This window comes from Schistocerca serialis, chromosome 3 (assembly GCF_023864345.2).
Source record: "Schistocerca serialis cubense isolate TAMUIC-IGC-003099 chromosome 3, iqSchSeri2.2, whole genome shotgun sequence".
Classification (NCBI taxonomy): Eukaryota; Metazoa; Arthropoda; class Insecta; order Orthoptera; family Acrididae; genus Schistocerca; species Schistocerca serialis.
The window spans coordinates 80,577,193-80,595,505 of NC_064640.1; the positions used below are offsets into that span (position 1 = coordinate 80,577,193).

The following is an 18,313-nucleotide window of genomic DNA, read 5'->3' on the forward strand; positions in this document are numbered from 1 at the left end:
CTGCAGATGAACCGGGTCCTTGTGAGTTTTGTTGCACTTTGCGCAATTTAGAAGCAAAAATGAAAAAGATGAACTGCTTAGTTGGAAAGAACGTATTGGTGCAGGAACAGATATTTGTGTATAAGAGCTCCATACATAGGAAAAGAGAGGAGCCATTTTATCTAGGTTTCAAAAATAATGATTCATGATTTAGTACCTGCACAGGTGTGACAATGCTGCTAAACGAAGTGTTGGCATGAGGTACTGTGTGGGCCCACAATGGTGTGACAAGAAGATGGGGGGACAGAACCCCTCAGCAAGAAAATAAAACTCACCATGTGAGTCTATCTGCAGGGAAGCAGAATGTCTGTACATCATAGAGATGTGCATGAGGATGAACACAACCCATGGCAAGTTCAGGTGGCTGATGATTGAGCACATGGAAATAGCACACAGCACAAGGTGCAAGGTGAGGTCGACAGTGGTTGAACTCAGCGTTAGAATTGCACTGCCCAGCTTACTGTCACCTGCAGGTAAACACTTCCATCAGTGCCCATATGACAGGTTGCATACTAAATAGGGTATTTCTCAGATACTTCTGGTTTGATTAATGAATTTCAAATTAGCTATAAAAAGTAGCAGTAGAGACTGTTAATACATTCTTCTAAAAGTAGTTTTAAGGCTGTTTCTTTACACAGTGGTTACACTGTGCACCAGTACCAGTTTTTCATTCTGTACATAAGAAGTAAAGTTACAAAATGTACTGGAGAATGATGAATACAAATTATACTGGAACAGAACCATTATAACAGATAAAACACCACCACATAACAAACTTGACATCATACTCACCAATAAAAAGAAGAAATTAACGCAACTAATCAAAACACTCTCAATTACTTTCACCATTGGTTACATTATGCCTGTCACATTCCAGATTTCAGCACTACTTCTGTTGCCCAGTTTTTCTGAATCAGATGACACCTTTCACTAATTGAATGATCCAGTAATTAAGAATTTGCATTTATGATTATAAATCTAAAAATTCCACATGAATTTCCCAATGCAAATGTATAAAATGGTTTCATTATATTTTGCATTTTTATAAACTGCTGCATATTTTATAAACAAAAGTATCATCATAACATATAGCCCATCTGAATTAGCAAAATTTGAACTAGTAACTTTTCAAACCAAAATGTTGTTTCTGAATCACAACATGTTCATTCCCGTCTTTATGTGGCACACTGCACCCCAAAATAGTCACTCCTGGACGAGTAGTAAACAAACAGTATGTATATCAATATATGTAATAATGTTACAAAGTCCAAATTCCACTCGTAACATACTGACATCTCTGTGAAAATCCCATGAAGTCATTGACATTGTCGTATCTTTGTGAATCTCGATCATCAAAATTTAATTCGCACCTAATCATTGATCGTGCAGTACTTCAAAGTTATCAGCTGTATATATTGTATTAATTTTCCATGTCTACTGAAAATGTTTCTGTGCATTAATATCTATCATCTTGCAACTTAATGTTGCCTCTAACTGTGTAATCAGAAGCCAACTTTGATATTTAACTGTGAGATTATCTAGGTAAAAGTGCACTGTGATTGTCAAACTGTTTTGTAGGAATTTGAACGTGTCTGTCTGTAAACAACTATTTTGTGTGAAAATTGGAACTGGTTATCATGTCGTATATAGTGACAATAAATATGGAAAACAGTCAAAGTTAGTTAAAAAGTGTGTAGCTTTCATTGTTAGAGCAGTTCCTGATATTCAGTTTACAGCAGTTTAACATGTTTTCTTCAATGAGACACCAAGAACAGAACAAAGATTTGCAGTTAGATCACATTTCACACAGTCTTCAGTCAGCTATGAAGACAGTCTGTCTCGTAGTGGAGTAATGACTACCACTTCAGGGAGCTAGAAGTCATTGTCTGTGGCTCATGACGTATCACCTGGTCTTGATAGGATCCATTACAGCATGGTATGGCACCTCACAACTAGTGCAAAGAAATTCTCCTAGCCCATTTTAATTTGATGAGAACCCATTTTAATCATCCTTTCTGAAATCTGGAGAGGACCATACAAATCCTAGTAGCCATCATAATGCTACCCTCGTAGTTGCATGGGAAAAACCCTAGTGTGAATGATCAACTGCTGCCTTGTTTGGATTTTGAAGTCCAGGCAGTTTCTTGTTTGCATCCAGTGTGAGTTCAACATATATCAATCATACTTAGAAAGAGAGTCTAGATCACACACATCACATTTATTTACGTCACCTAGACTGTATTTCTAAGTACAGTTGTGAAACTGAATGTTGTTTCCCCAAAATGTTTCCAAAATATAGCAATCCAGCATTGATAATCTGACCCTCCTGGAAGTGACTATACAACAGGCTTTCCTGTACATGTCACCTAATAGTTGTTTTCTTTGACCTTGAGATAGCCTGTGATACTACTAGGAGTCAAAATATAATTTGAGAGCTCCATAAATCAGCCATTCTTAGATATTTCCCTGTATTTCAATTGTTCTTTCTTTCCTTACATCATTTTATATAAAGGGTGTTTTAGGAGGAACATTAAATATTTTAGGAGGTGGTAATCTAGACTAATTTGAAGAAAACATAAAGTGTAATATCTGTCCTGCTTTTTTCAATCGGTTACAGAGTTACAACTATAACAATGTAACCTAAACAAAAACTCACAGAAGCTGTTAAGCAAAGCCAAATGATTAAGTTCAAAGTTGATTTTCATAAATTTCCCCCTAGCTTAAGTGTGATACTGGGAGAACATACTCATCCTTGTAACCAAAAGAACCTCTTGCAATAATACTGTGAGCTCATTTCCTTAACCAATTGTCTATCATACCAGACAACTCATTTACAAAGAAGCATTTGTGAGAATGTCTCCACAAAGGCATGTGGCTTTTCAATGGTCCACAGATGTGAGTTAAGAGTCTTATTGATACTGTCATAAGTGAAAGTGGCTTCATCAGTAAACAGTATTAGTTGGATTACTCAGAAATTTTCTATGAGGCAAGAACAATGTTCCAATCATGTACCTTCATTTCCTTCTCAGTGGTACTGAATCCATAATAAATTGTAAGGATAGTGGCCATTCATACCTAATATCCGCCATATCGTGTATGTGGCATGCTCATACACATAGAAATTCTGCATGTACTTTTTGGGGGACTACATTTGACCAACTGAATGTTGTCTTTTTTTTGACACACACTGTTCATTTGCATGCTCAGATGAGGTTTGACTGCTGGGCACTGATTGCACCATGTAACCTTTATCTGCTGAATTTTGGTGATCCTTAATTGAAACAGTTTTCTTTGCAACAGTCAAACATGAGCAACACACTTCATTTGAAACCTGACCATGTTGCCTCAAATGGGAATGTGTCCTTTTTTGCCTTTATGACTACTAATTTTAAGTGAAAAGGTTGCTTTGAGAGGATAACAGTTCATACCATTTATTTCATTTTTTGAGTTTGTAATGCACTTCCTAACAGTGGTTAGACCCAATCGTGCTCATATTAGCATCTAAAATCAATTCCACTTTCAAGTTTGCCATTTCTTTGTGGACTTTTCCAAATTATGCTTTGTAACAGTTCATGGGAGCCTTCATAATTGTTCAAACAATAATGTAACCCTTCAACAGATACTGCTGAGTAAGAATGATGATACTTATTTTTTCACTGTTTTTGTGTGTCATTGCACAAATTTGCTGCAGATAAACTGATTAATCACTCACTGTTGTTGTATCTTTATCAACAACTGCAAACTGTTCATATATTTTTGGTGTGTGGATTGCATTGGACTATTCCGTGTGAAACCCAAACAACTGCTGCCCTCACATTGCATGCAGGCACATGAACAATGGCAGTTTACATTGTTGAGCAAAACAGCAAGATAATGCTTCCCACAGGAAAAAGTATCCTCAACTATGAATATTCTAAAGAACTAACAAATCAGAAAGGCTGCAACTGACTTCATCATCCCAATATCAGTAGCAGTATCCCTTACAACCAGTCTCTTGCAGTTCAGTGAAAACTTGGGGAAACACTCTTGAATATGGCACCCTGTGGTTAGAAAATTATCTACTGTATTCTCTACAAGCATCAGCAGCAATTCCAATACAATAGTCATATACAGGTACTATACCAGCATTTGTAAATATGTGCAATGTGTCTCAAAGGTACAATAGAATTGCATAATAAATCACAATGACAATCACAGATGGAAAAATTCAATTACGTTAATTCAAGCACAGCTTCACAATTGTGACTTCAAAACAAAAATGATAGTTGATAAATAAACTCATAGCAACTGGTGTAACAAAATACAAAAATGAAATTTTCTCTCTGCAAATGGCTATGTCTCTGTAACCAATAAAAATTGAACAAGTGTTATATGCAATGTTTTACTCAAATAAGTCTATACTACCACCTGCTAAAATATTTACTGTTCCTCATGAAGCACCCTGTATAGAGTTGGAAATATCTTTTTGAATCATCTTGAATAAGGGAATGGTTTGACTCAACATAGTGTTTTAAGTGTGGCACTATTGTCAACTGCTATTAACAGTATTACCGCACTCGGCAAGGAACAACATCTAGTACTCCCTATTTGTGGATAACGTCTTTAGTTTTAGATTTTCGACTGAGAAATCTGTATGTGTCCTTTTTTTAAACTGTCAATTCTCTGTTTTTAAGAATGAGGGACACCATTTAAATTTTTAAATAGTGCTTTCAGTTTCTGGGCCTTAATTTTGATGAAAATCTTACTTGGCTGCCACACCTGGCAAGTCTGAAAGCAATCTGTCTGAGAGCCCTAAATGTTTTGAAATGTGTTAGTCAGAGGGCTGGATACGCAGGAAAAACTTATCTGCTGGAGTTTTATCAAACCTTTGTACAATTCCAGCTCGGATATGGATTTACAATATAACTAAATAGGTTTCCGCTGTTGGTGTCTCAATGAGTATAATTCCGCTGGGTATTGTACTACATCATTGTATAAAATACTGTAATTATAAACTATAAAACTGATGTTTTGGCCATCTTACAGTGGCCTTCCTCAGGGCAAGACTGGTTTGCGAGGACGAAAGATGTTTTTATTTATTACAGATGATCGATGTCAATATGTCGTATCTGTAGAACTTGATTGGCCCTAGAATATAATACATTAGTCATTACAAAAGGGAGAGTATAGGAAATAAGCTTGTTAGTAATTGGTGACGGTCTGAAAATCACTTAAAAGCCAAATAGTCCACAGGTAGCTTCTTTACTACATTCTTCCTTTCACAATGACTAATGTATTACATTCTTGGGCCAGTAAAATTTCACAAATATAATGTACTAATACCAATGTCATGGTAAAACACCCAGAATAATTTTAATCATTATGGATTTATGGGTCAGTTAGAGAATTATATTTAAAAATATTAAATGCCGCCCACCATGAGAGAATTAGGCTGGCCATCAGGGCATGTAAGATCAGCCCCATTTTCAGCCTCTCTGCTGAGGCTGATGAGCTGCTTCCTCACATCAGGTGGCAACTCCTCGATGTGTGACACAAATGTAATACTCCCCACCCCAAACAGCTTACCACTATATTGCTTGCCTGCATTTCAAACAACTCTTCTCCAACAGTCGCTGAGCAGTGAGGTCTTTTGGGATACATGCAAAGAATTTTCTTTTATAAATGCTTTTGACAGATACTGATGATTCATGACAAGTTTGGAATTAAAATCCCACTTGGCTTCTTAAGAGGCATATAATTATTTTAGACTCAGCTATACTTAAGAAAGAGTGCAGTCCAAATGTAATTTTTAAATCTGTTTTTATAATATTATAGGCAAGTGCCACACTCTTACTGAAGTGTACACACATGGCTGAAAACAAGTGAATACCCTTGGCTTTGGGTGGTATTCCCTGGCTGCATCTTCAGGTATTGAATCCCTGATCAGTTTAAAGTTTTTGATGCTGAATTGTATGTGATCCCGAAAGCATTGGAGCATATGAGACATCATCAGGCAAGAAGTTCATCTGTTCTGATTCTCGTAGTGTCCTACAAGCATTGGAACAAATGTACTCAGCAGATGAAATAATCCAGTTTCAATTAATGTGGGACAAAGTGCTCCCCTTTCAGCAGTAAGGGAAGCTGGTAACATTGTAATGGGTACCAGGGCATGAAAGAATTTGGAGAAATGAGATATCAGATGTGGCAGCCAAGAAGATCAACATAGAAATTGGTGTGCTCTGTGTAAAATTCTGGTTAAGGCTGTCATTCTGTTGTTGAGTCCAAAAGCCTTGCAGCTTTTGGGGAGGAGTGGCAAGCTGCATTATGTGAAGCCAACCATCTATGTGAGGTGTTCTGGGACTCTTCAGCAGAACTTGTAGCATAATATTCTCATCTGCCACATTTGATGACTAAAGTGTTTTAATAATGGGTCCTCCGTTAATGAGTATTTACCTGGGGGAAAAAATCTTTGAGAAGAAAAGGTATAGATTCCACACGCACTCTGATACCTGAGTGGTTGTTTCCAGAACATAGTGTACACACTGTCAAGTGCAACTCCACAACTTTTCACCCTGTAGAAGAGATTGAGACACTTACAGCCAAACTTGTATTGCAACAATAAAGCAATTAGTTTAATTCCTTCACTTGACTCCACACCAGAGCACCCTGATTAGTGCTGAAACCCCACAAGTGAAGCTTGGTGTCATCATTACCACCAGTCTCCAGAAAGAACTGGGAATAGTCTCAAGTCTCAAGCAACAGACATCATTGGTGCTAATATAAGTGACAATTTGCAACTGACTATAACCTGTGCTCTGAGTTGCTTCCAAGACGGCCTATTCCACAAGAGACACACACAGTGTGTACATCAGCTTCATTAGCCTCCCATCGTACTAATTGTGTAGGAGAGACCATTGTGTCCCTAATATTTCAAGTGCCTGCATCCAGCAGCCATTTCCTCCACCCCACCCCTCTATGTGTCAGCCTGAATCTCAATGAAGAAGAGGCTGTTGCTCAAGCAGAAGAGATGAGGCTCATTGGTTCTTACCTCTTTGTCATATGGAGGCAATACACCAGATTTGTTTCGTAAAAGTGTGAAGCCTTATTGACACTTCCTACAAACAATATTTTTATGCAAAGAGACTCACATCAGAGTGCAACCCACCACCAACAGGTGATAGAGATTCTGTGTGGATGCCATAAACAATGGGAGATACTGCCAAGCTCTGTAACGCTTACTGCTGCTCCACCACAGGCACAGATGCTGCCATATGAAACTGGCTGATACTTACTAACTCAGCATCCAGCTTTTCACACACAAGTTATTTCTTAATTGAAGTAATGCCTGCAATCCAGGAAGGGTGGAGTCTCTCCACACCTGCACTACCGTGGTGATCATAACAAAAATTCTGCTATTACCTCTGCATTGGTTAGTTACTTGAATTGAGGTTATCACAGGATGCAGGACTGTGATGTTGTCTATATGTTTAGGTATGATTACCCAGTAATACGGGCCAATTGAGAGATAGAAAGTGGACAGAAATGTTGAAGAATAACAGGTTTAAGGGCAGAGGGCAAAAAGTGCCATGGCAAGAGCCAAATAATCTGGTAGTAGGAGCATTAGTGAATTGCTTGCTATCTGTGACTGATCATGTTACGTTAGTAACAGGTATCGTGCAGCTCGATGCCAGTGTCCTTGCCATCTGCTCATCATAAAGAGGTCAGTCATCTGTGTTGCGATACCATGTGCTACTGTGGTTGGTGCCACTGCTGTGTCCTGTCACAACTCAGTCAATGGGGTGACAGGGTAGAGTTGCTGTCCCTTCATGGTTGCAGCCTGTTTCCCAGCATTATCTCTTTAGGTAGTATTGCAAGCTATGACTTTCCCAACTCCACCTTGTAGACCACTGGTGGGGAGCTCCAGTGGTTCAGCCCTGCTTCCTGTCGAGACATTCGGCTTCCTCCAGGGAGCTGCTGCTGTGGTACAGAGGACGGCCGCAAGGTCTGCATGTTGTTACTGCAACTGGTGGGAGGCTTCCTCAGCCTCTACTGTGAAGGCAGCTTTGTAAGTGACCTATTCTGCCTCAGTAGCCTCGAGGTGCACAGTTGCCTTTGTGATGACTTCAGAAAATGGGGTGGTCGTCTGCTTCCCCCTCTTACTTCTCAGGTGCTGGCTACACTGTGTAACACTCCGGTTTATTCTACTGACTTATCCCGCTCGATCGGGATCTGATAGCAGCCCAAATAGATAATAATTAATGTGACCGTGTACCTAATGGGGCTGGCAATCGGATTGGACTGCTACGGAGCTGTTACATTCCATTTTGTCCTTCTCAAATGCTGTAATAATGATATGTCTGGTGCCAAGAACAACAACAACACAGCTTCATTAATCAACAACCTATATTTATCACCAAAAACACAAAGTAAGGAGACAGCCACTGCCTTTGTCGTACAAAATTAATAACGGCTAATCTCAGCACAGGCCTCTTTGTTATTCATTATCGTCACACGCAAATTTTAATCACTGTATCCAACACTGCAATCCAACACTGCAATCCAAATAATGCCGGCGCGGTAGACGCGAAAATACAAATATCGGCACTGAAATATCACTGAATCACACTAGTAATTGTACTTGTTCACTTTCCCATATATTTCTAACACAAAAGGGGTTAAACCGCGGCGATGGCCACCCCCTTTGTCGGTACGGCCTTGCATTACAGCCACCGGCCACCCCACGGCCCGGCCCGCAGCCTGGGTTCCACTCTCTACTGACTCAACACTCGCTCTCGCATCCCGACGCACACTATCGATTGTTTGTCCTGTCGACCTGTGCTGTCGCAAAACTTATAGTAAGGGCCTACGGACCCCTTACATCCCCGCCCTCGAAAACTTCTTTGAAGCCACAGGCGTAAAAGAATCTGCTAGGGAGTTAGACATCACTACATATGAACAAAACACACAGTGCAAATAAGTAATGAAATTACAATCACCAAGAAAAACCTTGACTCCGGTAGTGGGCTGCCTCTACAATAATATTCTACAAAAAGCTATTACATCTCAAAAATATGGCATTGTCCAAATAACACACAACATCAATCCTACTTACTTAACATAGCATGGTAAATATTTTTTTTATAAACTTATCTTACCAAAAATTTCCAAAAACTTTTCACTTTCAAAGGTTTGTACGAGTCATTAACTACATATCTGTTATAACTTGCTATAGCAAACACAAGAAAAGAAACTAGTTGAATGCCAGCTACCCCTTTGGTATGCCGTCCTTTCAGCGGGGTTCGTGCCATCCATACTACTATCACTCTAATTCATAATTCACTTGGCCAACACTTATAAAAGTTAAGGAAGAAATTCACAACTTATTGCTACAGCAAAGACAAGAAAACAACTAGGTGAATGCCAGCTACCCCTTTGGTATGCCGTCCTTTCAGCGGGGTTCGTGCCGTCCATACCACTACCACACTGACTTATAACTCCCTTCCCAACGCATATAAAAGTTAAGGAAGAAAAAATCACAACTTGTTTAAATCTTTAACACAAGCAAATTGAAATTGAGACAAAATATGACATTTATACATTGAATGCCAGCTACCCCTTTGGTATGCCGTCCTTTCAGCGGGCTTTGTGCCGTCCACACTACTATCACTCTAATTTATAACTCACTTGGCCAACACTTATAAAAGTTAAGGAAGAAATTCATAACTTGTTCATTACAGATTCCATAAATTTAAATGCTACATTGTACCGCTAAGCATGTCTTACATAATTATTTGCAACACTACAACTAATGTGGTCACCCAATGAAAAATTTTAAACTACTGATCATTTCATTTTGCCAAACATCACTTCAATATGTGAATTGTTATCAAGAAAGCTTAGATGAGAGGTACAATATCTCCTGTTATATTCACACTAATTTAAATCCACTATATGGATATTTGTCATTCATTACTCAGTGCCAGAATTCTGCTTCTAAAGCTTGACCTACGTATAACCATAATTGACTCTGATAGCTAATTGGATACATGAATTACTAATTATTCATTAGTTACACCTTGTTTTATCAGCATACTTCAGATAAACATGTATACCTACAAATAACTTGCAAACAGATGTTGCTCATGTGCTAAATGACATACTTCAATATTTCAAACATCTCATACTCCATACTCTTCATTACACATAACTCAACACCAACTTCAACTGCAAATACATATATATCTTCAACCTATATCAATCCTCCATATACTTCAACACTTCAAACCTCTCATACTCAATATACATCATTACACATAACTCCCTCAACTTAACAGCAACTACTACAAATTTACTACATGGTTCCTGACTGAATTACTTGGATGACCACTACCAATCCTAACTACTACACTAATTTTCTTAACCTAAGGATAGAGAAAGATGGTAGAGGAGTGACACTTGAAATTAAAGTCTCACCCAGCTGGGAGTGTACCAGTCGCCATTTGGTATACCAGCAAAAGAGTTGCTAGCTCCCTACACCTTAACTACTTAATCACTTCACATATTAATTTTCACCTACACAGTTTATGTAAAATGTTTTAAATAAAATTAATCATACTATTCATAAAATCTATACATATAAAATCCCCCAAAAACAATAAGCATATCTGTATAATTATCATTTAGACAGCGCAGTATGCATAAATAAGTATGTTCAATTTCAGAGTATTTTTCGCAAACTTTTCGGAAATTACTGCAATTGGGCACTTTTCCTAACACGCAATTCAGTTTACAAACGTTTATTTACCGCGAAAACTGCACATTGCAATTTAATGTTATGTCAACCAGTTGTCTCCACTCACCAACCGACGTTACCACGAGTCGCGATGTTTTGATGTTTGAAGTGGGCGTGGCGCTGTACTGCCGCCGGAACCGCGTGAAGTCGCGCTGCTCGCTGTGGCTGGACGTCGTAGTTCTCAGCCGGCCGCTCCGTAGCGCTGCAGGCGGGCGTAGTTTATAGTTCGGCTGCTAGATGTCGGGACGGCGCTCGGTGTAGTGCGTCTGTGCTTGAACTACTCTTTGCACACGTAGTTGGGATGACGTGTGAAATCACCTCGCAGATTGAAGCTCTTTGGCGCAACTGCTACACGTGTCTGCGTGACGTCACTCAATAATTGCGTCGCCACAATACATTGTCGTCCGCATACCAGTTTATGGGTCCGCATGAAGCTGTCTGATTTTCACTATTCGAAAGGCAATTTTAGTCAAAATATTACCACTAAACACTTCTTCAAAAGCTTTCGTGATGAATTCTTAGTTCGTTTTGCTATAGTAATGTTCACACGTGTTTTTCTTTAGTGTTCACTTTTCACAGTTTTTCGTGCGGATTTACGCGTTTGCACATTATAACACAGTTTGTTGACACTATTATTTTCATCTAAAATGGCAAGAAAAAGTTTAGTCACAATCGTAAGGTGCTATTACTTCGTATTGTTCAAAATGCACTGTTTCTTGTCGCGATAATAAAGTTTATGCTCTGTCCCGATTCAACATTGGAAAATATTTTCTTCGCGTTAAATAAGATAAAATTACCTATTGTTCTTTGCGATTCGTCCGAAAATTGCACTTGTCCTGTCACGGTAAGCCAAGGGTGTAACACTCCGGTTTATTCTACTGACTTATCCCGCTCGATCGGGATCTGATAGCAGCCCAAATAGATAATAATTAATGTGACCGTGTACCTAATGGGGCTGGCAATCGGATTGGACTGCTACGGAGCTGTTACATTCCATTTTGTCCTTCTCAAATGCTGTAATAATGATATGTCTGGTGCCAAGAACAACAACAACACAGCTTCATTAATCAACAACCTATATTTATCACCAAAAACACAAAGTAAGGAGACAGCCACTGCCTTCGTCATACAAAATTAATAACGGCTAATCTCAGCACAGGCCTCTTTGTTATTCATTATCGTCACACGCAAATTTTAATCACTGTATCCAACACTGCAATCCAACACTGCAATCCAAATAATGCCGGCGCGGTAGACGCGAAAATACAAATATCGGCACTGAAATATCACTGAATCACACTAGTAATTGTACTTGTTCACTTTCCCGTATATTTCTAACACAAAAGGGGTTAAACCGCGGCGATGGCCACCCCCTTTGTCGGTACGGCCTTGCATTACGGCCACCGGCCGCCCCACGGCCCGGCCCGCAGCCTGGGTTCCACTCTCTACTGACTCAACACTCGCTCTCGTTCTCGCCACCCGACGCACACTATCGATTGTTTGTCCTGTCAACCTGTGCTGTCGCAAAACTTATAGTAAGGGCCTATGGACCCCTTACAACTGCCCTCTCTTCTGCTTGCAGCCAGTCTTCCCCACCACTGCCACTGGCGAGATTTTCCAGGCAATCACAATTGCCTGCTGTGTATCTGTGCCTTCATCTTCAACAGTTTTTCTTCTTGGTTATGGTCTTCTCGTACCTGGCTCAGCTATGACGAGAGAAGGCTGGGTAGCCGTGCCAGTTTGCAATATACGGCCCAACACAGTTAGCACATGTCGAAGCTGCTTCTTTCCTTCTGTCATAGGTGCAGCTGTAATGCCTGTCTGAGTACTTGATGCATCTCAGGGCATTGCAGCAAAAACTTAGCCACATGTCCCTCTTCTTGGCACCTGAAGCACTCGGGCTTAGGGCCCAGGCCTGTAGGGAGAGATTCTATTTGAATCGAGAAGACTAGGTGCTTCTGAAATGTGAAGATGTCACCTGCCATTTGTATGGTTCTGATAAATGATGATGATGATGATGATGATGATGATGGTTGGTTTGTGGGGTGCTCAACTGTGAGGTGATCAGTGCCCATACAAATTCCTAACCTTTGCTCAGTCCAGTCTCGCCACTTTCATGAATGATGATGAAACTATGAGGACAACACACACACCGTCATCTCGAGGTGGGTGAAAATCCCTGACCCCGCCGGGAATCGAACCCAGGATCCCGTGCTCGGGAAGCAAGAATGCGACCGCGAGACCATGATGGCTCTGACAAATAGTGACAGCTTCTTCCTGTTGGTCTAGTAATGCAGCTTGACTGCCACATCCTCCAAACCAGCACGCAACAGCACTTCTTTGACTACCACCTCATTACAGATCCAGGCAACCCATGGAGGAGCACTTTGGTCATCTTGACACGGAGTTGTGGTGGCGACTTCTTATTCTTGAGCACCTCTATGATGTGGGTGACCACAGCGCTCTTTGACTACCCTGTATTCGGGAATGCTCAGTGCTTGCAGCTGGTTTGTGGCATCAGAATCGACAGACTCAATGCCGATTTCGTGCTTGCAGCAGCTAGCAATCTTGTCATAAATCTCTCTTGTACCTCTGCATTGTATTTACAAGGGAGGGACAGGTGTACGGTCATCATCTTTGTTTCATCTATCGGCGTATTGCTGCATTTAATGACCGAAGGCCCCGTCACTGTTTCAGATTACTTCTGGCTGCCTCGTTTTTCGATGCTGCTTTGTGAAAACATGACAATTTTGCTCCTGTCATGGGAAAGACACAATGGCAATTTTCTTTCTACAAATGCCACAGCACAAGCACATGCCACAGCTCTCCAACTGCCTCATTACTGTACCACACAACAACAATGTTGTCTCATTTCACTTGGTCAGGCTGAACTAACTTGGCTGCAGTCCCTAGTCTCATCTGCTAGTGAAACTCACACTTGATCATAGCTCCTGTTGAAACAAAAACAGCCAAAGAAATTAAAAGCACTAAACATAGATCAAAACTAAGAGATCAAACTATCCTGAGCAATAACCTTTTTTTTCGTAATTTACATTTGTTTATTCAGCTGGAAATCGTGTGTTGATTCTGTGCTTAAGAATTTTTTTTTATAATATGAAATGTTTAACCTTTGCTGCTCATTAGACCAGTGTCTTTTGATTGCATGGTTAACAGAAATATTTAGAGCCTTAGCCCTTACTTAATGTTTTTTGAAGTTAAAGCAATGCAGTCAGCAAGCCTACAAACTAGTGAAGTTGTCAGATGTGAATGTCAGACCTTGTTCCTTGGGCGCTGCTGCCAGCTGATATGTAAGAGAAAGTGCTTCACCATATTTTTAGACTAGGAAATACTCATGACTTAAGGTCCATATGTAGTTCATTATAATCAGATTTAATGTATTAAATTAACCTCAAGACCTATACATATTTTATTTTATTCTTATCAGGTTACTGTTAGTTTTTGCATTTAGCTAAACATGACTATTCAGTTGTCCACTTTGGTTGCCATCTTAAGATGATAGGCACTATTTCAGTTTGTTGAAATGTTACCGCACCATTGCAGCATGGTATCTCAGTTGAGGATAGTGTTCATTTGTACTGCTGCAACGTCTTGTTTAATAGAATGTAAAATCTTATGGTAAACTCATCAAAAATACAAGTTATTAGTTGTTTTTTAGATGGTGCCCCACAGATTCTACATATTTATTGAATGTCACTCAAATTGAAACTCAAATATATTATGTACAAGCAGTTTTGCCAGCCGTTGTGGCCGAGCGGTTCTGGGCACTTAAGTCCATCCAGAACCGCGCGACAGCTACAGTCACGGGTACGAACCCTGCCTCGGGCATGGATGTGTGTGATGTCCTTAGGTTGGTTAGGTTTAAGTAGTTCTAAGTTCTAGGAGACTGATGGCCTCAGATGTTAAGTCCCATAGTGCTCAGAGCCATTTGCCGTTTAAACAAACTGTTTCAATCTCAAAGATACTAAGATTCAACCAATTTCAACATTTCAACTCATACTTGTCACTGATTGGTCTCTCATGTCAGTTGATTCCTTATTCTTACACACGGGTTCTTAAAAATATGGATGGTATGCGTAGTTCCCTGCAGTAAAAGAGTTTAGGTGTTTTTTTGCCTAGTGTTGGTGCGAAATGACTGCCAAATGGTTCTTCATGCCTCTGATATCACTACCATATTCATTTTTCCACTGGTAGGCTAAATGCCTTCAGCACCCTGTTGTTGACGTGAGATATTGAGATACCTTGAACGAAATAAAGCTCATGCTTTTGGAAATTGCAGTTGCATTGACAGGCATAAATTTATAACTCCACCCCCTCCCTCTTTTGTCTGCACCCTACCCTACCACTGAGGACAGTTAGTATCAATTTTGTATTTTCTATATCAGTGTTGTTTGTACAAAAATTGGGTTGAAATATCTGTTCTTTGTGAATATTTTTGTAAAGAAATAATTTTAACTCTAGTGTTCTTCCTTTTTTACAGAAATTCCAAATCCTCAGTATACTTCAAAGGATACTCCGGCTACGCCTTCACCATCACATAGTGTAGCATCAGTCAGTGGCAAAAAACACGATATGTCAGATGATGTCTCAACAATTGACAAGGATGCCTTAAATGTTGTGGAAGTTGACTCGGATGCCCCTGGTGGGGATTCGTTGGAGCTTGTGGAGCTCGAACATCGAGCTCGTTCAATTCGGTCATTGATAATGCAGTGTGATGCTGAAAGAGAAAATGTATCTGAAATTAGTGACAAGTCCGCAGGAATTGGTTCAACTGAATTTGGTAATAGAAAACACAATATTTTAGATGGTATGACTGTGACCCAGAAGCATCAAGAATTAGATCCTCTTTTCTTGGTATGTGCACCTGGATCTAAAGTGGTCCTAACATCATGTAAGAAAAGCGGAACAGATTTAAACTGTAAAAGTAAACTTACAGTATATGAGAGACTTGGTCACAATGCAGTGCTTGTATCTGGTGATTACACAGTTTTGGAATCTAAAATTCCAGAAAACAATTCAACGGAAGTGGCACATGGAAATGGGAAAGGTGGTGATAATGAAACAGTTGGGTGTGACAGTTGCCTTCCTAGCACTTCAGGATCATCATGTATTCATAACTCTACAGGAGTAGAATCTGTCTTCCATAATACAGGTCCATTGCAAATAACTATTAGTGCACTAAATGGTGGCTCACTGTCTAGGAAAGATCTGCAAACAAATCCACAATCAGCAGAAAAAATGAAAGAAAAGAATATCCATAAAGTAGTGGAAACCAGTAAAATGTGTACAAAACTGCGTGAAAGAATTAAACGCACTCAACAACTTAAAAAATGTAAAGAAGATAATATTAAAGCAGAAACCATAATACTAGGAACAGTTGAGGAATACAAGTCATTAAATACAAAATAACATCAGAATTATATTGTGAAAATATTCATTTTATGTGAATTTGGGTTATACGTGTTGAATCGGATAAACCAGTAAAATTACCTATGTTATAATTTAATGCCACTTCATAATAAATAGCCTCTTCAAACCAATTTTGACTAGCTTTGTTGATTGCCTGGACAACACATTCCTCAATCATCTCACAAGTAACATTAGATGATCATTTTATTAGGAATACTTTTACCCGTTATTTCTCGAACACACAGACAGACAGATGCTGGAATAATAGAAAACAGGGAAGTTGGACAAAGAACTGTTAACTGACCTTGGAAAGTGTTTTGTTAATATAACAACATATTTTGTACATTGTCTTCATAAAACGTTTTCACATTTGTTGCATCATTGCTGAACTATGCCAGCATCCTATTGAAGGTCAGAATGTGATTAGTTGCTTAGCACCATATATCAAGTGTAGCATGAACAGTGCAGCAATGTTAAGCCTGAAATGTGCATCGGTGGCAGTGACTTGGATTAAGATAGAGTAGGATTGAAATCTCCATGAGATTACACAAATTTTCATGCTTTCTATAAATTTTAAGGTAAGTACTTCCAATTATTGTTCCACCTGAACTTTTGCTCCATCTCTAAGGCCTAGTTTTCAGCAGGACATTAAATTCCATTCTTCCTCCCTTCCCTTTCACAATGCTTCTGTTAATTTCAACTGTATGTTGTTTGCCAAAGTTAATGTGCCTATTACTGTGTGTTACTAACAATAAAAGTTTTTGTTTATAGAATGCATTGTGAAGTTTCAAATATTCATTGTTGTTTACAGATAATATACAATAGAATTTATAAACACTTAATACAGAAAAAATGGCGAACTGGAAACTATTTGGTTTTCAAAATGGATTGTCAAATGAACAATCTATATTTGCCTTGACAGATGATGTACTAGAATTTGAAATCATTGTCAGTTGGGATATTTTGTGATATTGCTAAGGCTTTTGAATGTGTGAATCATGATAGCCTCATGCAAAAGTTAAAATAATATGGAATAGTAGAAAGCAGGTTTGTGTCATTTACCTAATTTGCAATATAGAAAGAAGAATGTTTTGTATTCCCCAATTTAGAGAAAGAAATTTATTTACACTTTATTGAATACATGTAAACACAGAATAAATGATGCATGGTTCATAAGAGCTACTGATTCTGTCACTTTTATCTGTCAAAAAAAAAAAATTAAAATTGGCCTGCAGTCACTTTGCTTTACGTTGACTGGCTGACAAACCCACTTAAGCTGCTGGCTGGAGATGCTTTGCTGCTTGCAGCTCACAGTGACCCTACTGGACGTAGGTGTAACAAGGCATATCAGTAGTGTGGATTTATCTGTTAATACTTCCTGCAGCATTACCAGATCCCTCTTCACTTGAAAATGACCTGGTGGATCCATTAGAGGATGGCATGGTGGCAATTTGTCGGTGCCAGATGTGGTCCCAGCTGGCACCTTCTGGACATTGATGCTCTGGCTGGGAGAGGTGGTCAAGAAGCTGGAGCTGGCTGGTCAGACTGAGGTGCTGGAAGCACAGATGGTTTGACCACTGGAGAACCACGTCGAAGTCCACAAGGACTACCAGCAGCAGCAGCACCAAATGCCCATCATGCCTGGTGAGATGGAGATCATGGCATGGAGCCAGCCACTGCTGAGGTAGCACGTTGAATGGTGGACACATCTGACAGAAATGCTACAACCAAAGCTGATTCCAACACTTGTGGAGTAACACCCACAAAGTGGCCACCAAAACCAGTTGGCAGCCTTGTTACTCCAAAATTAACTCCCGAATCCAACATGGGTCCACCCAAAATTACGCATCCAGATTGAGGTGTCCACGCAAAATAGCATTGCTTCTTCAACTCAAGCAGGCAGCGGTATTAAAGGTTGAGCAGCATCAGATGTGAATGCTTTTGCAGACACTTCTCCAGACTTCAGCGATGGATGGATGTGTGTCACACTGTGAGAAGCTTGGAAAGCGTTAAGAGCTAGATTGGATGTGGCTGTCTTCCTATCCTTTGACATTTGGGTCTTAAAAGTGTGGACAA

The 18,313-nt window shown here is 39.6% G+C and overlaps 1 protein-coding gene across 2 annotated transcripts in view; it reads left to right on the top strand.

Annotated features, from left to right (window-relative positions):
- Positions 1-16,341, top strand: part of LOC126469741 (caspase activity and apoptosis inhibitor 1-like) — a 212,904-nt gene extending 196,563 nt beyond the window's left edge. The window contains exon 9 of one of the 2 annotated variants that reach the window (XM_050096951.1): positions 15,309-16,341. In XM_050096951.1, coding sequence (XP_049952908.1) covers positions 15,309-16,237 — 929 coding nt within the window. In that variant the 3' untranslated portion in view covers positions 16,238-16,341. The remainder of the gene's footprint in view (positions 1-15,308) is intronic. The other variant, XM_050096950.1, reaches the window with a different exon arrangement.
- Positions 16,342-18,313: the final 1,972 nt, after the last annotated feature.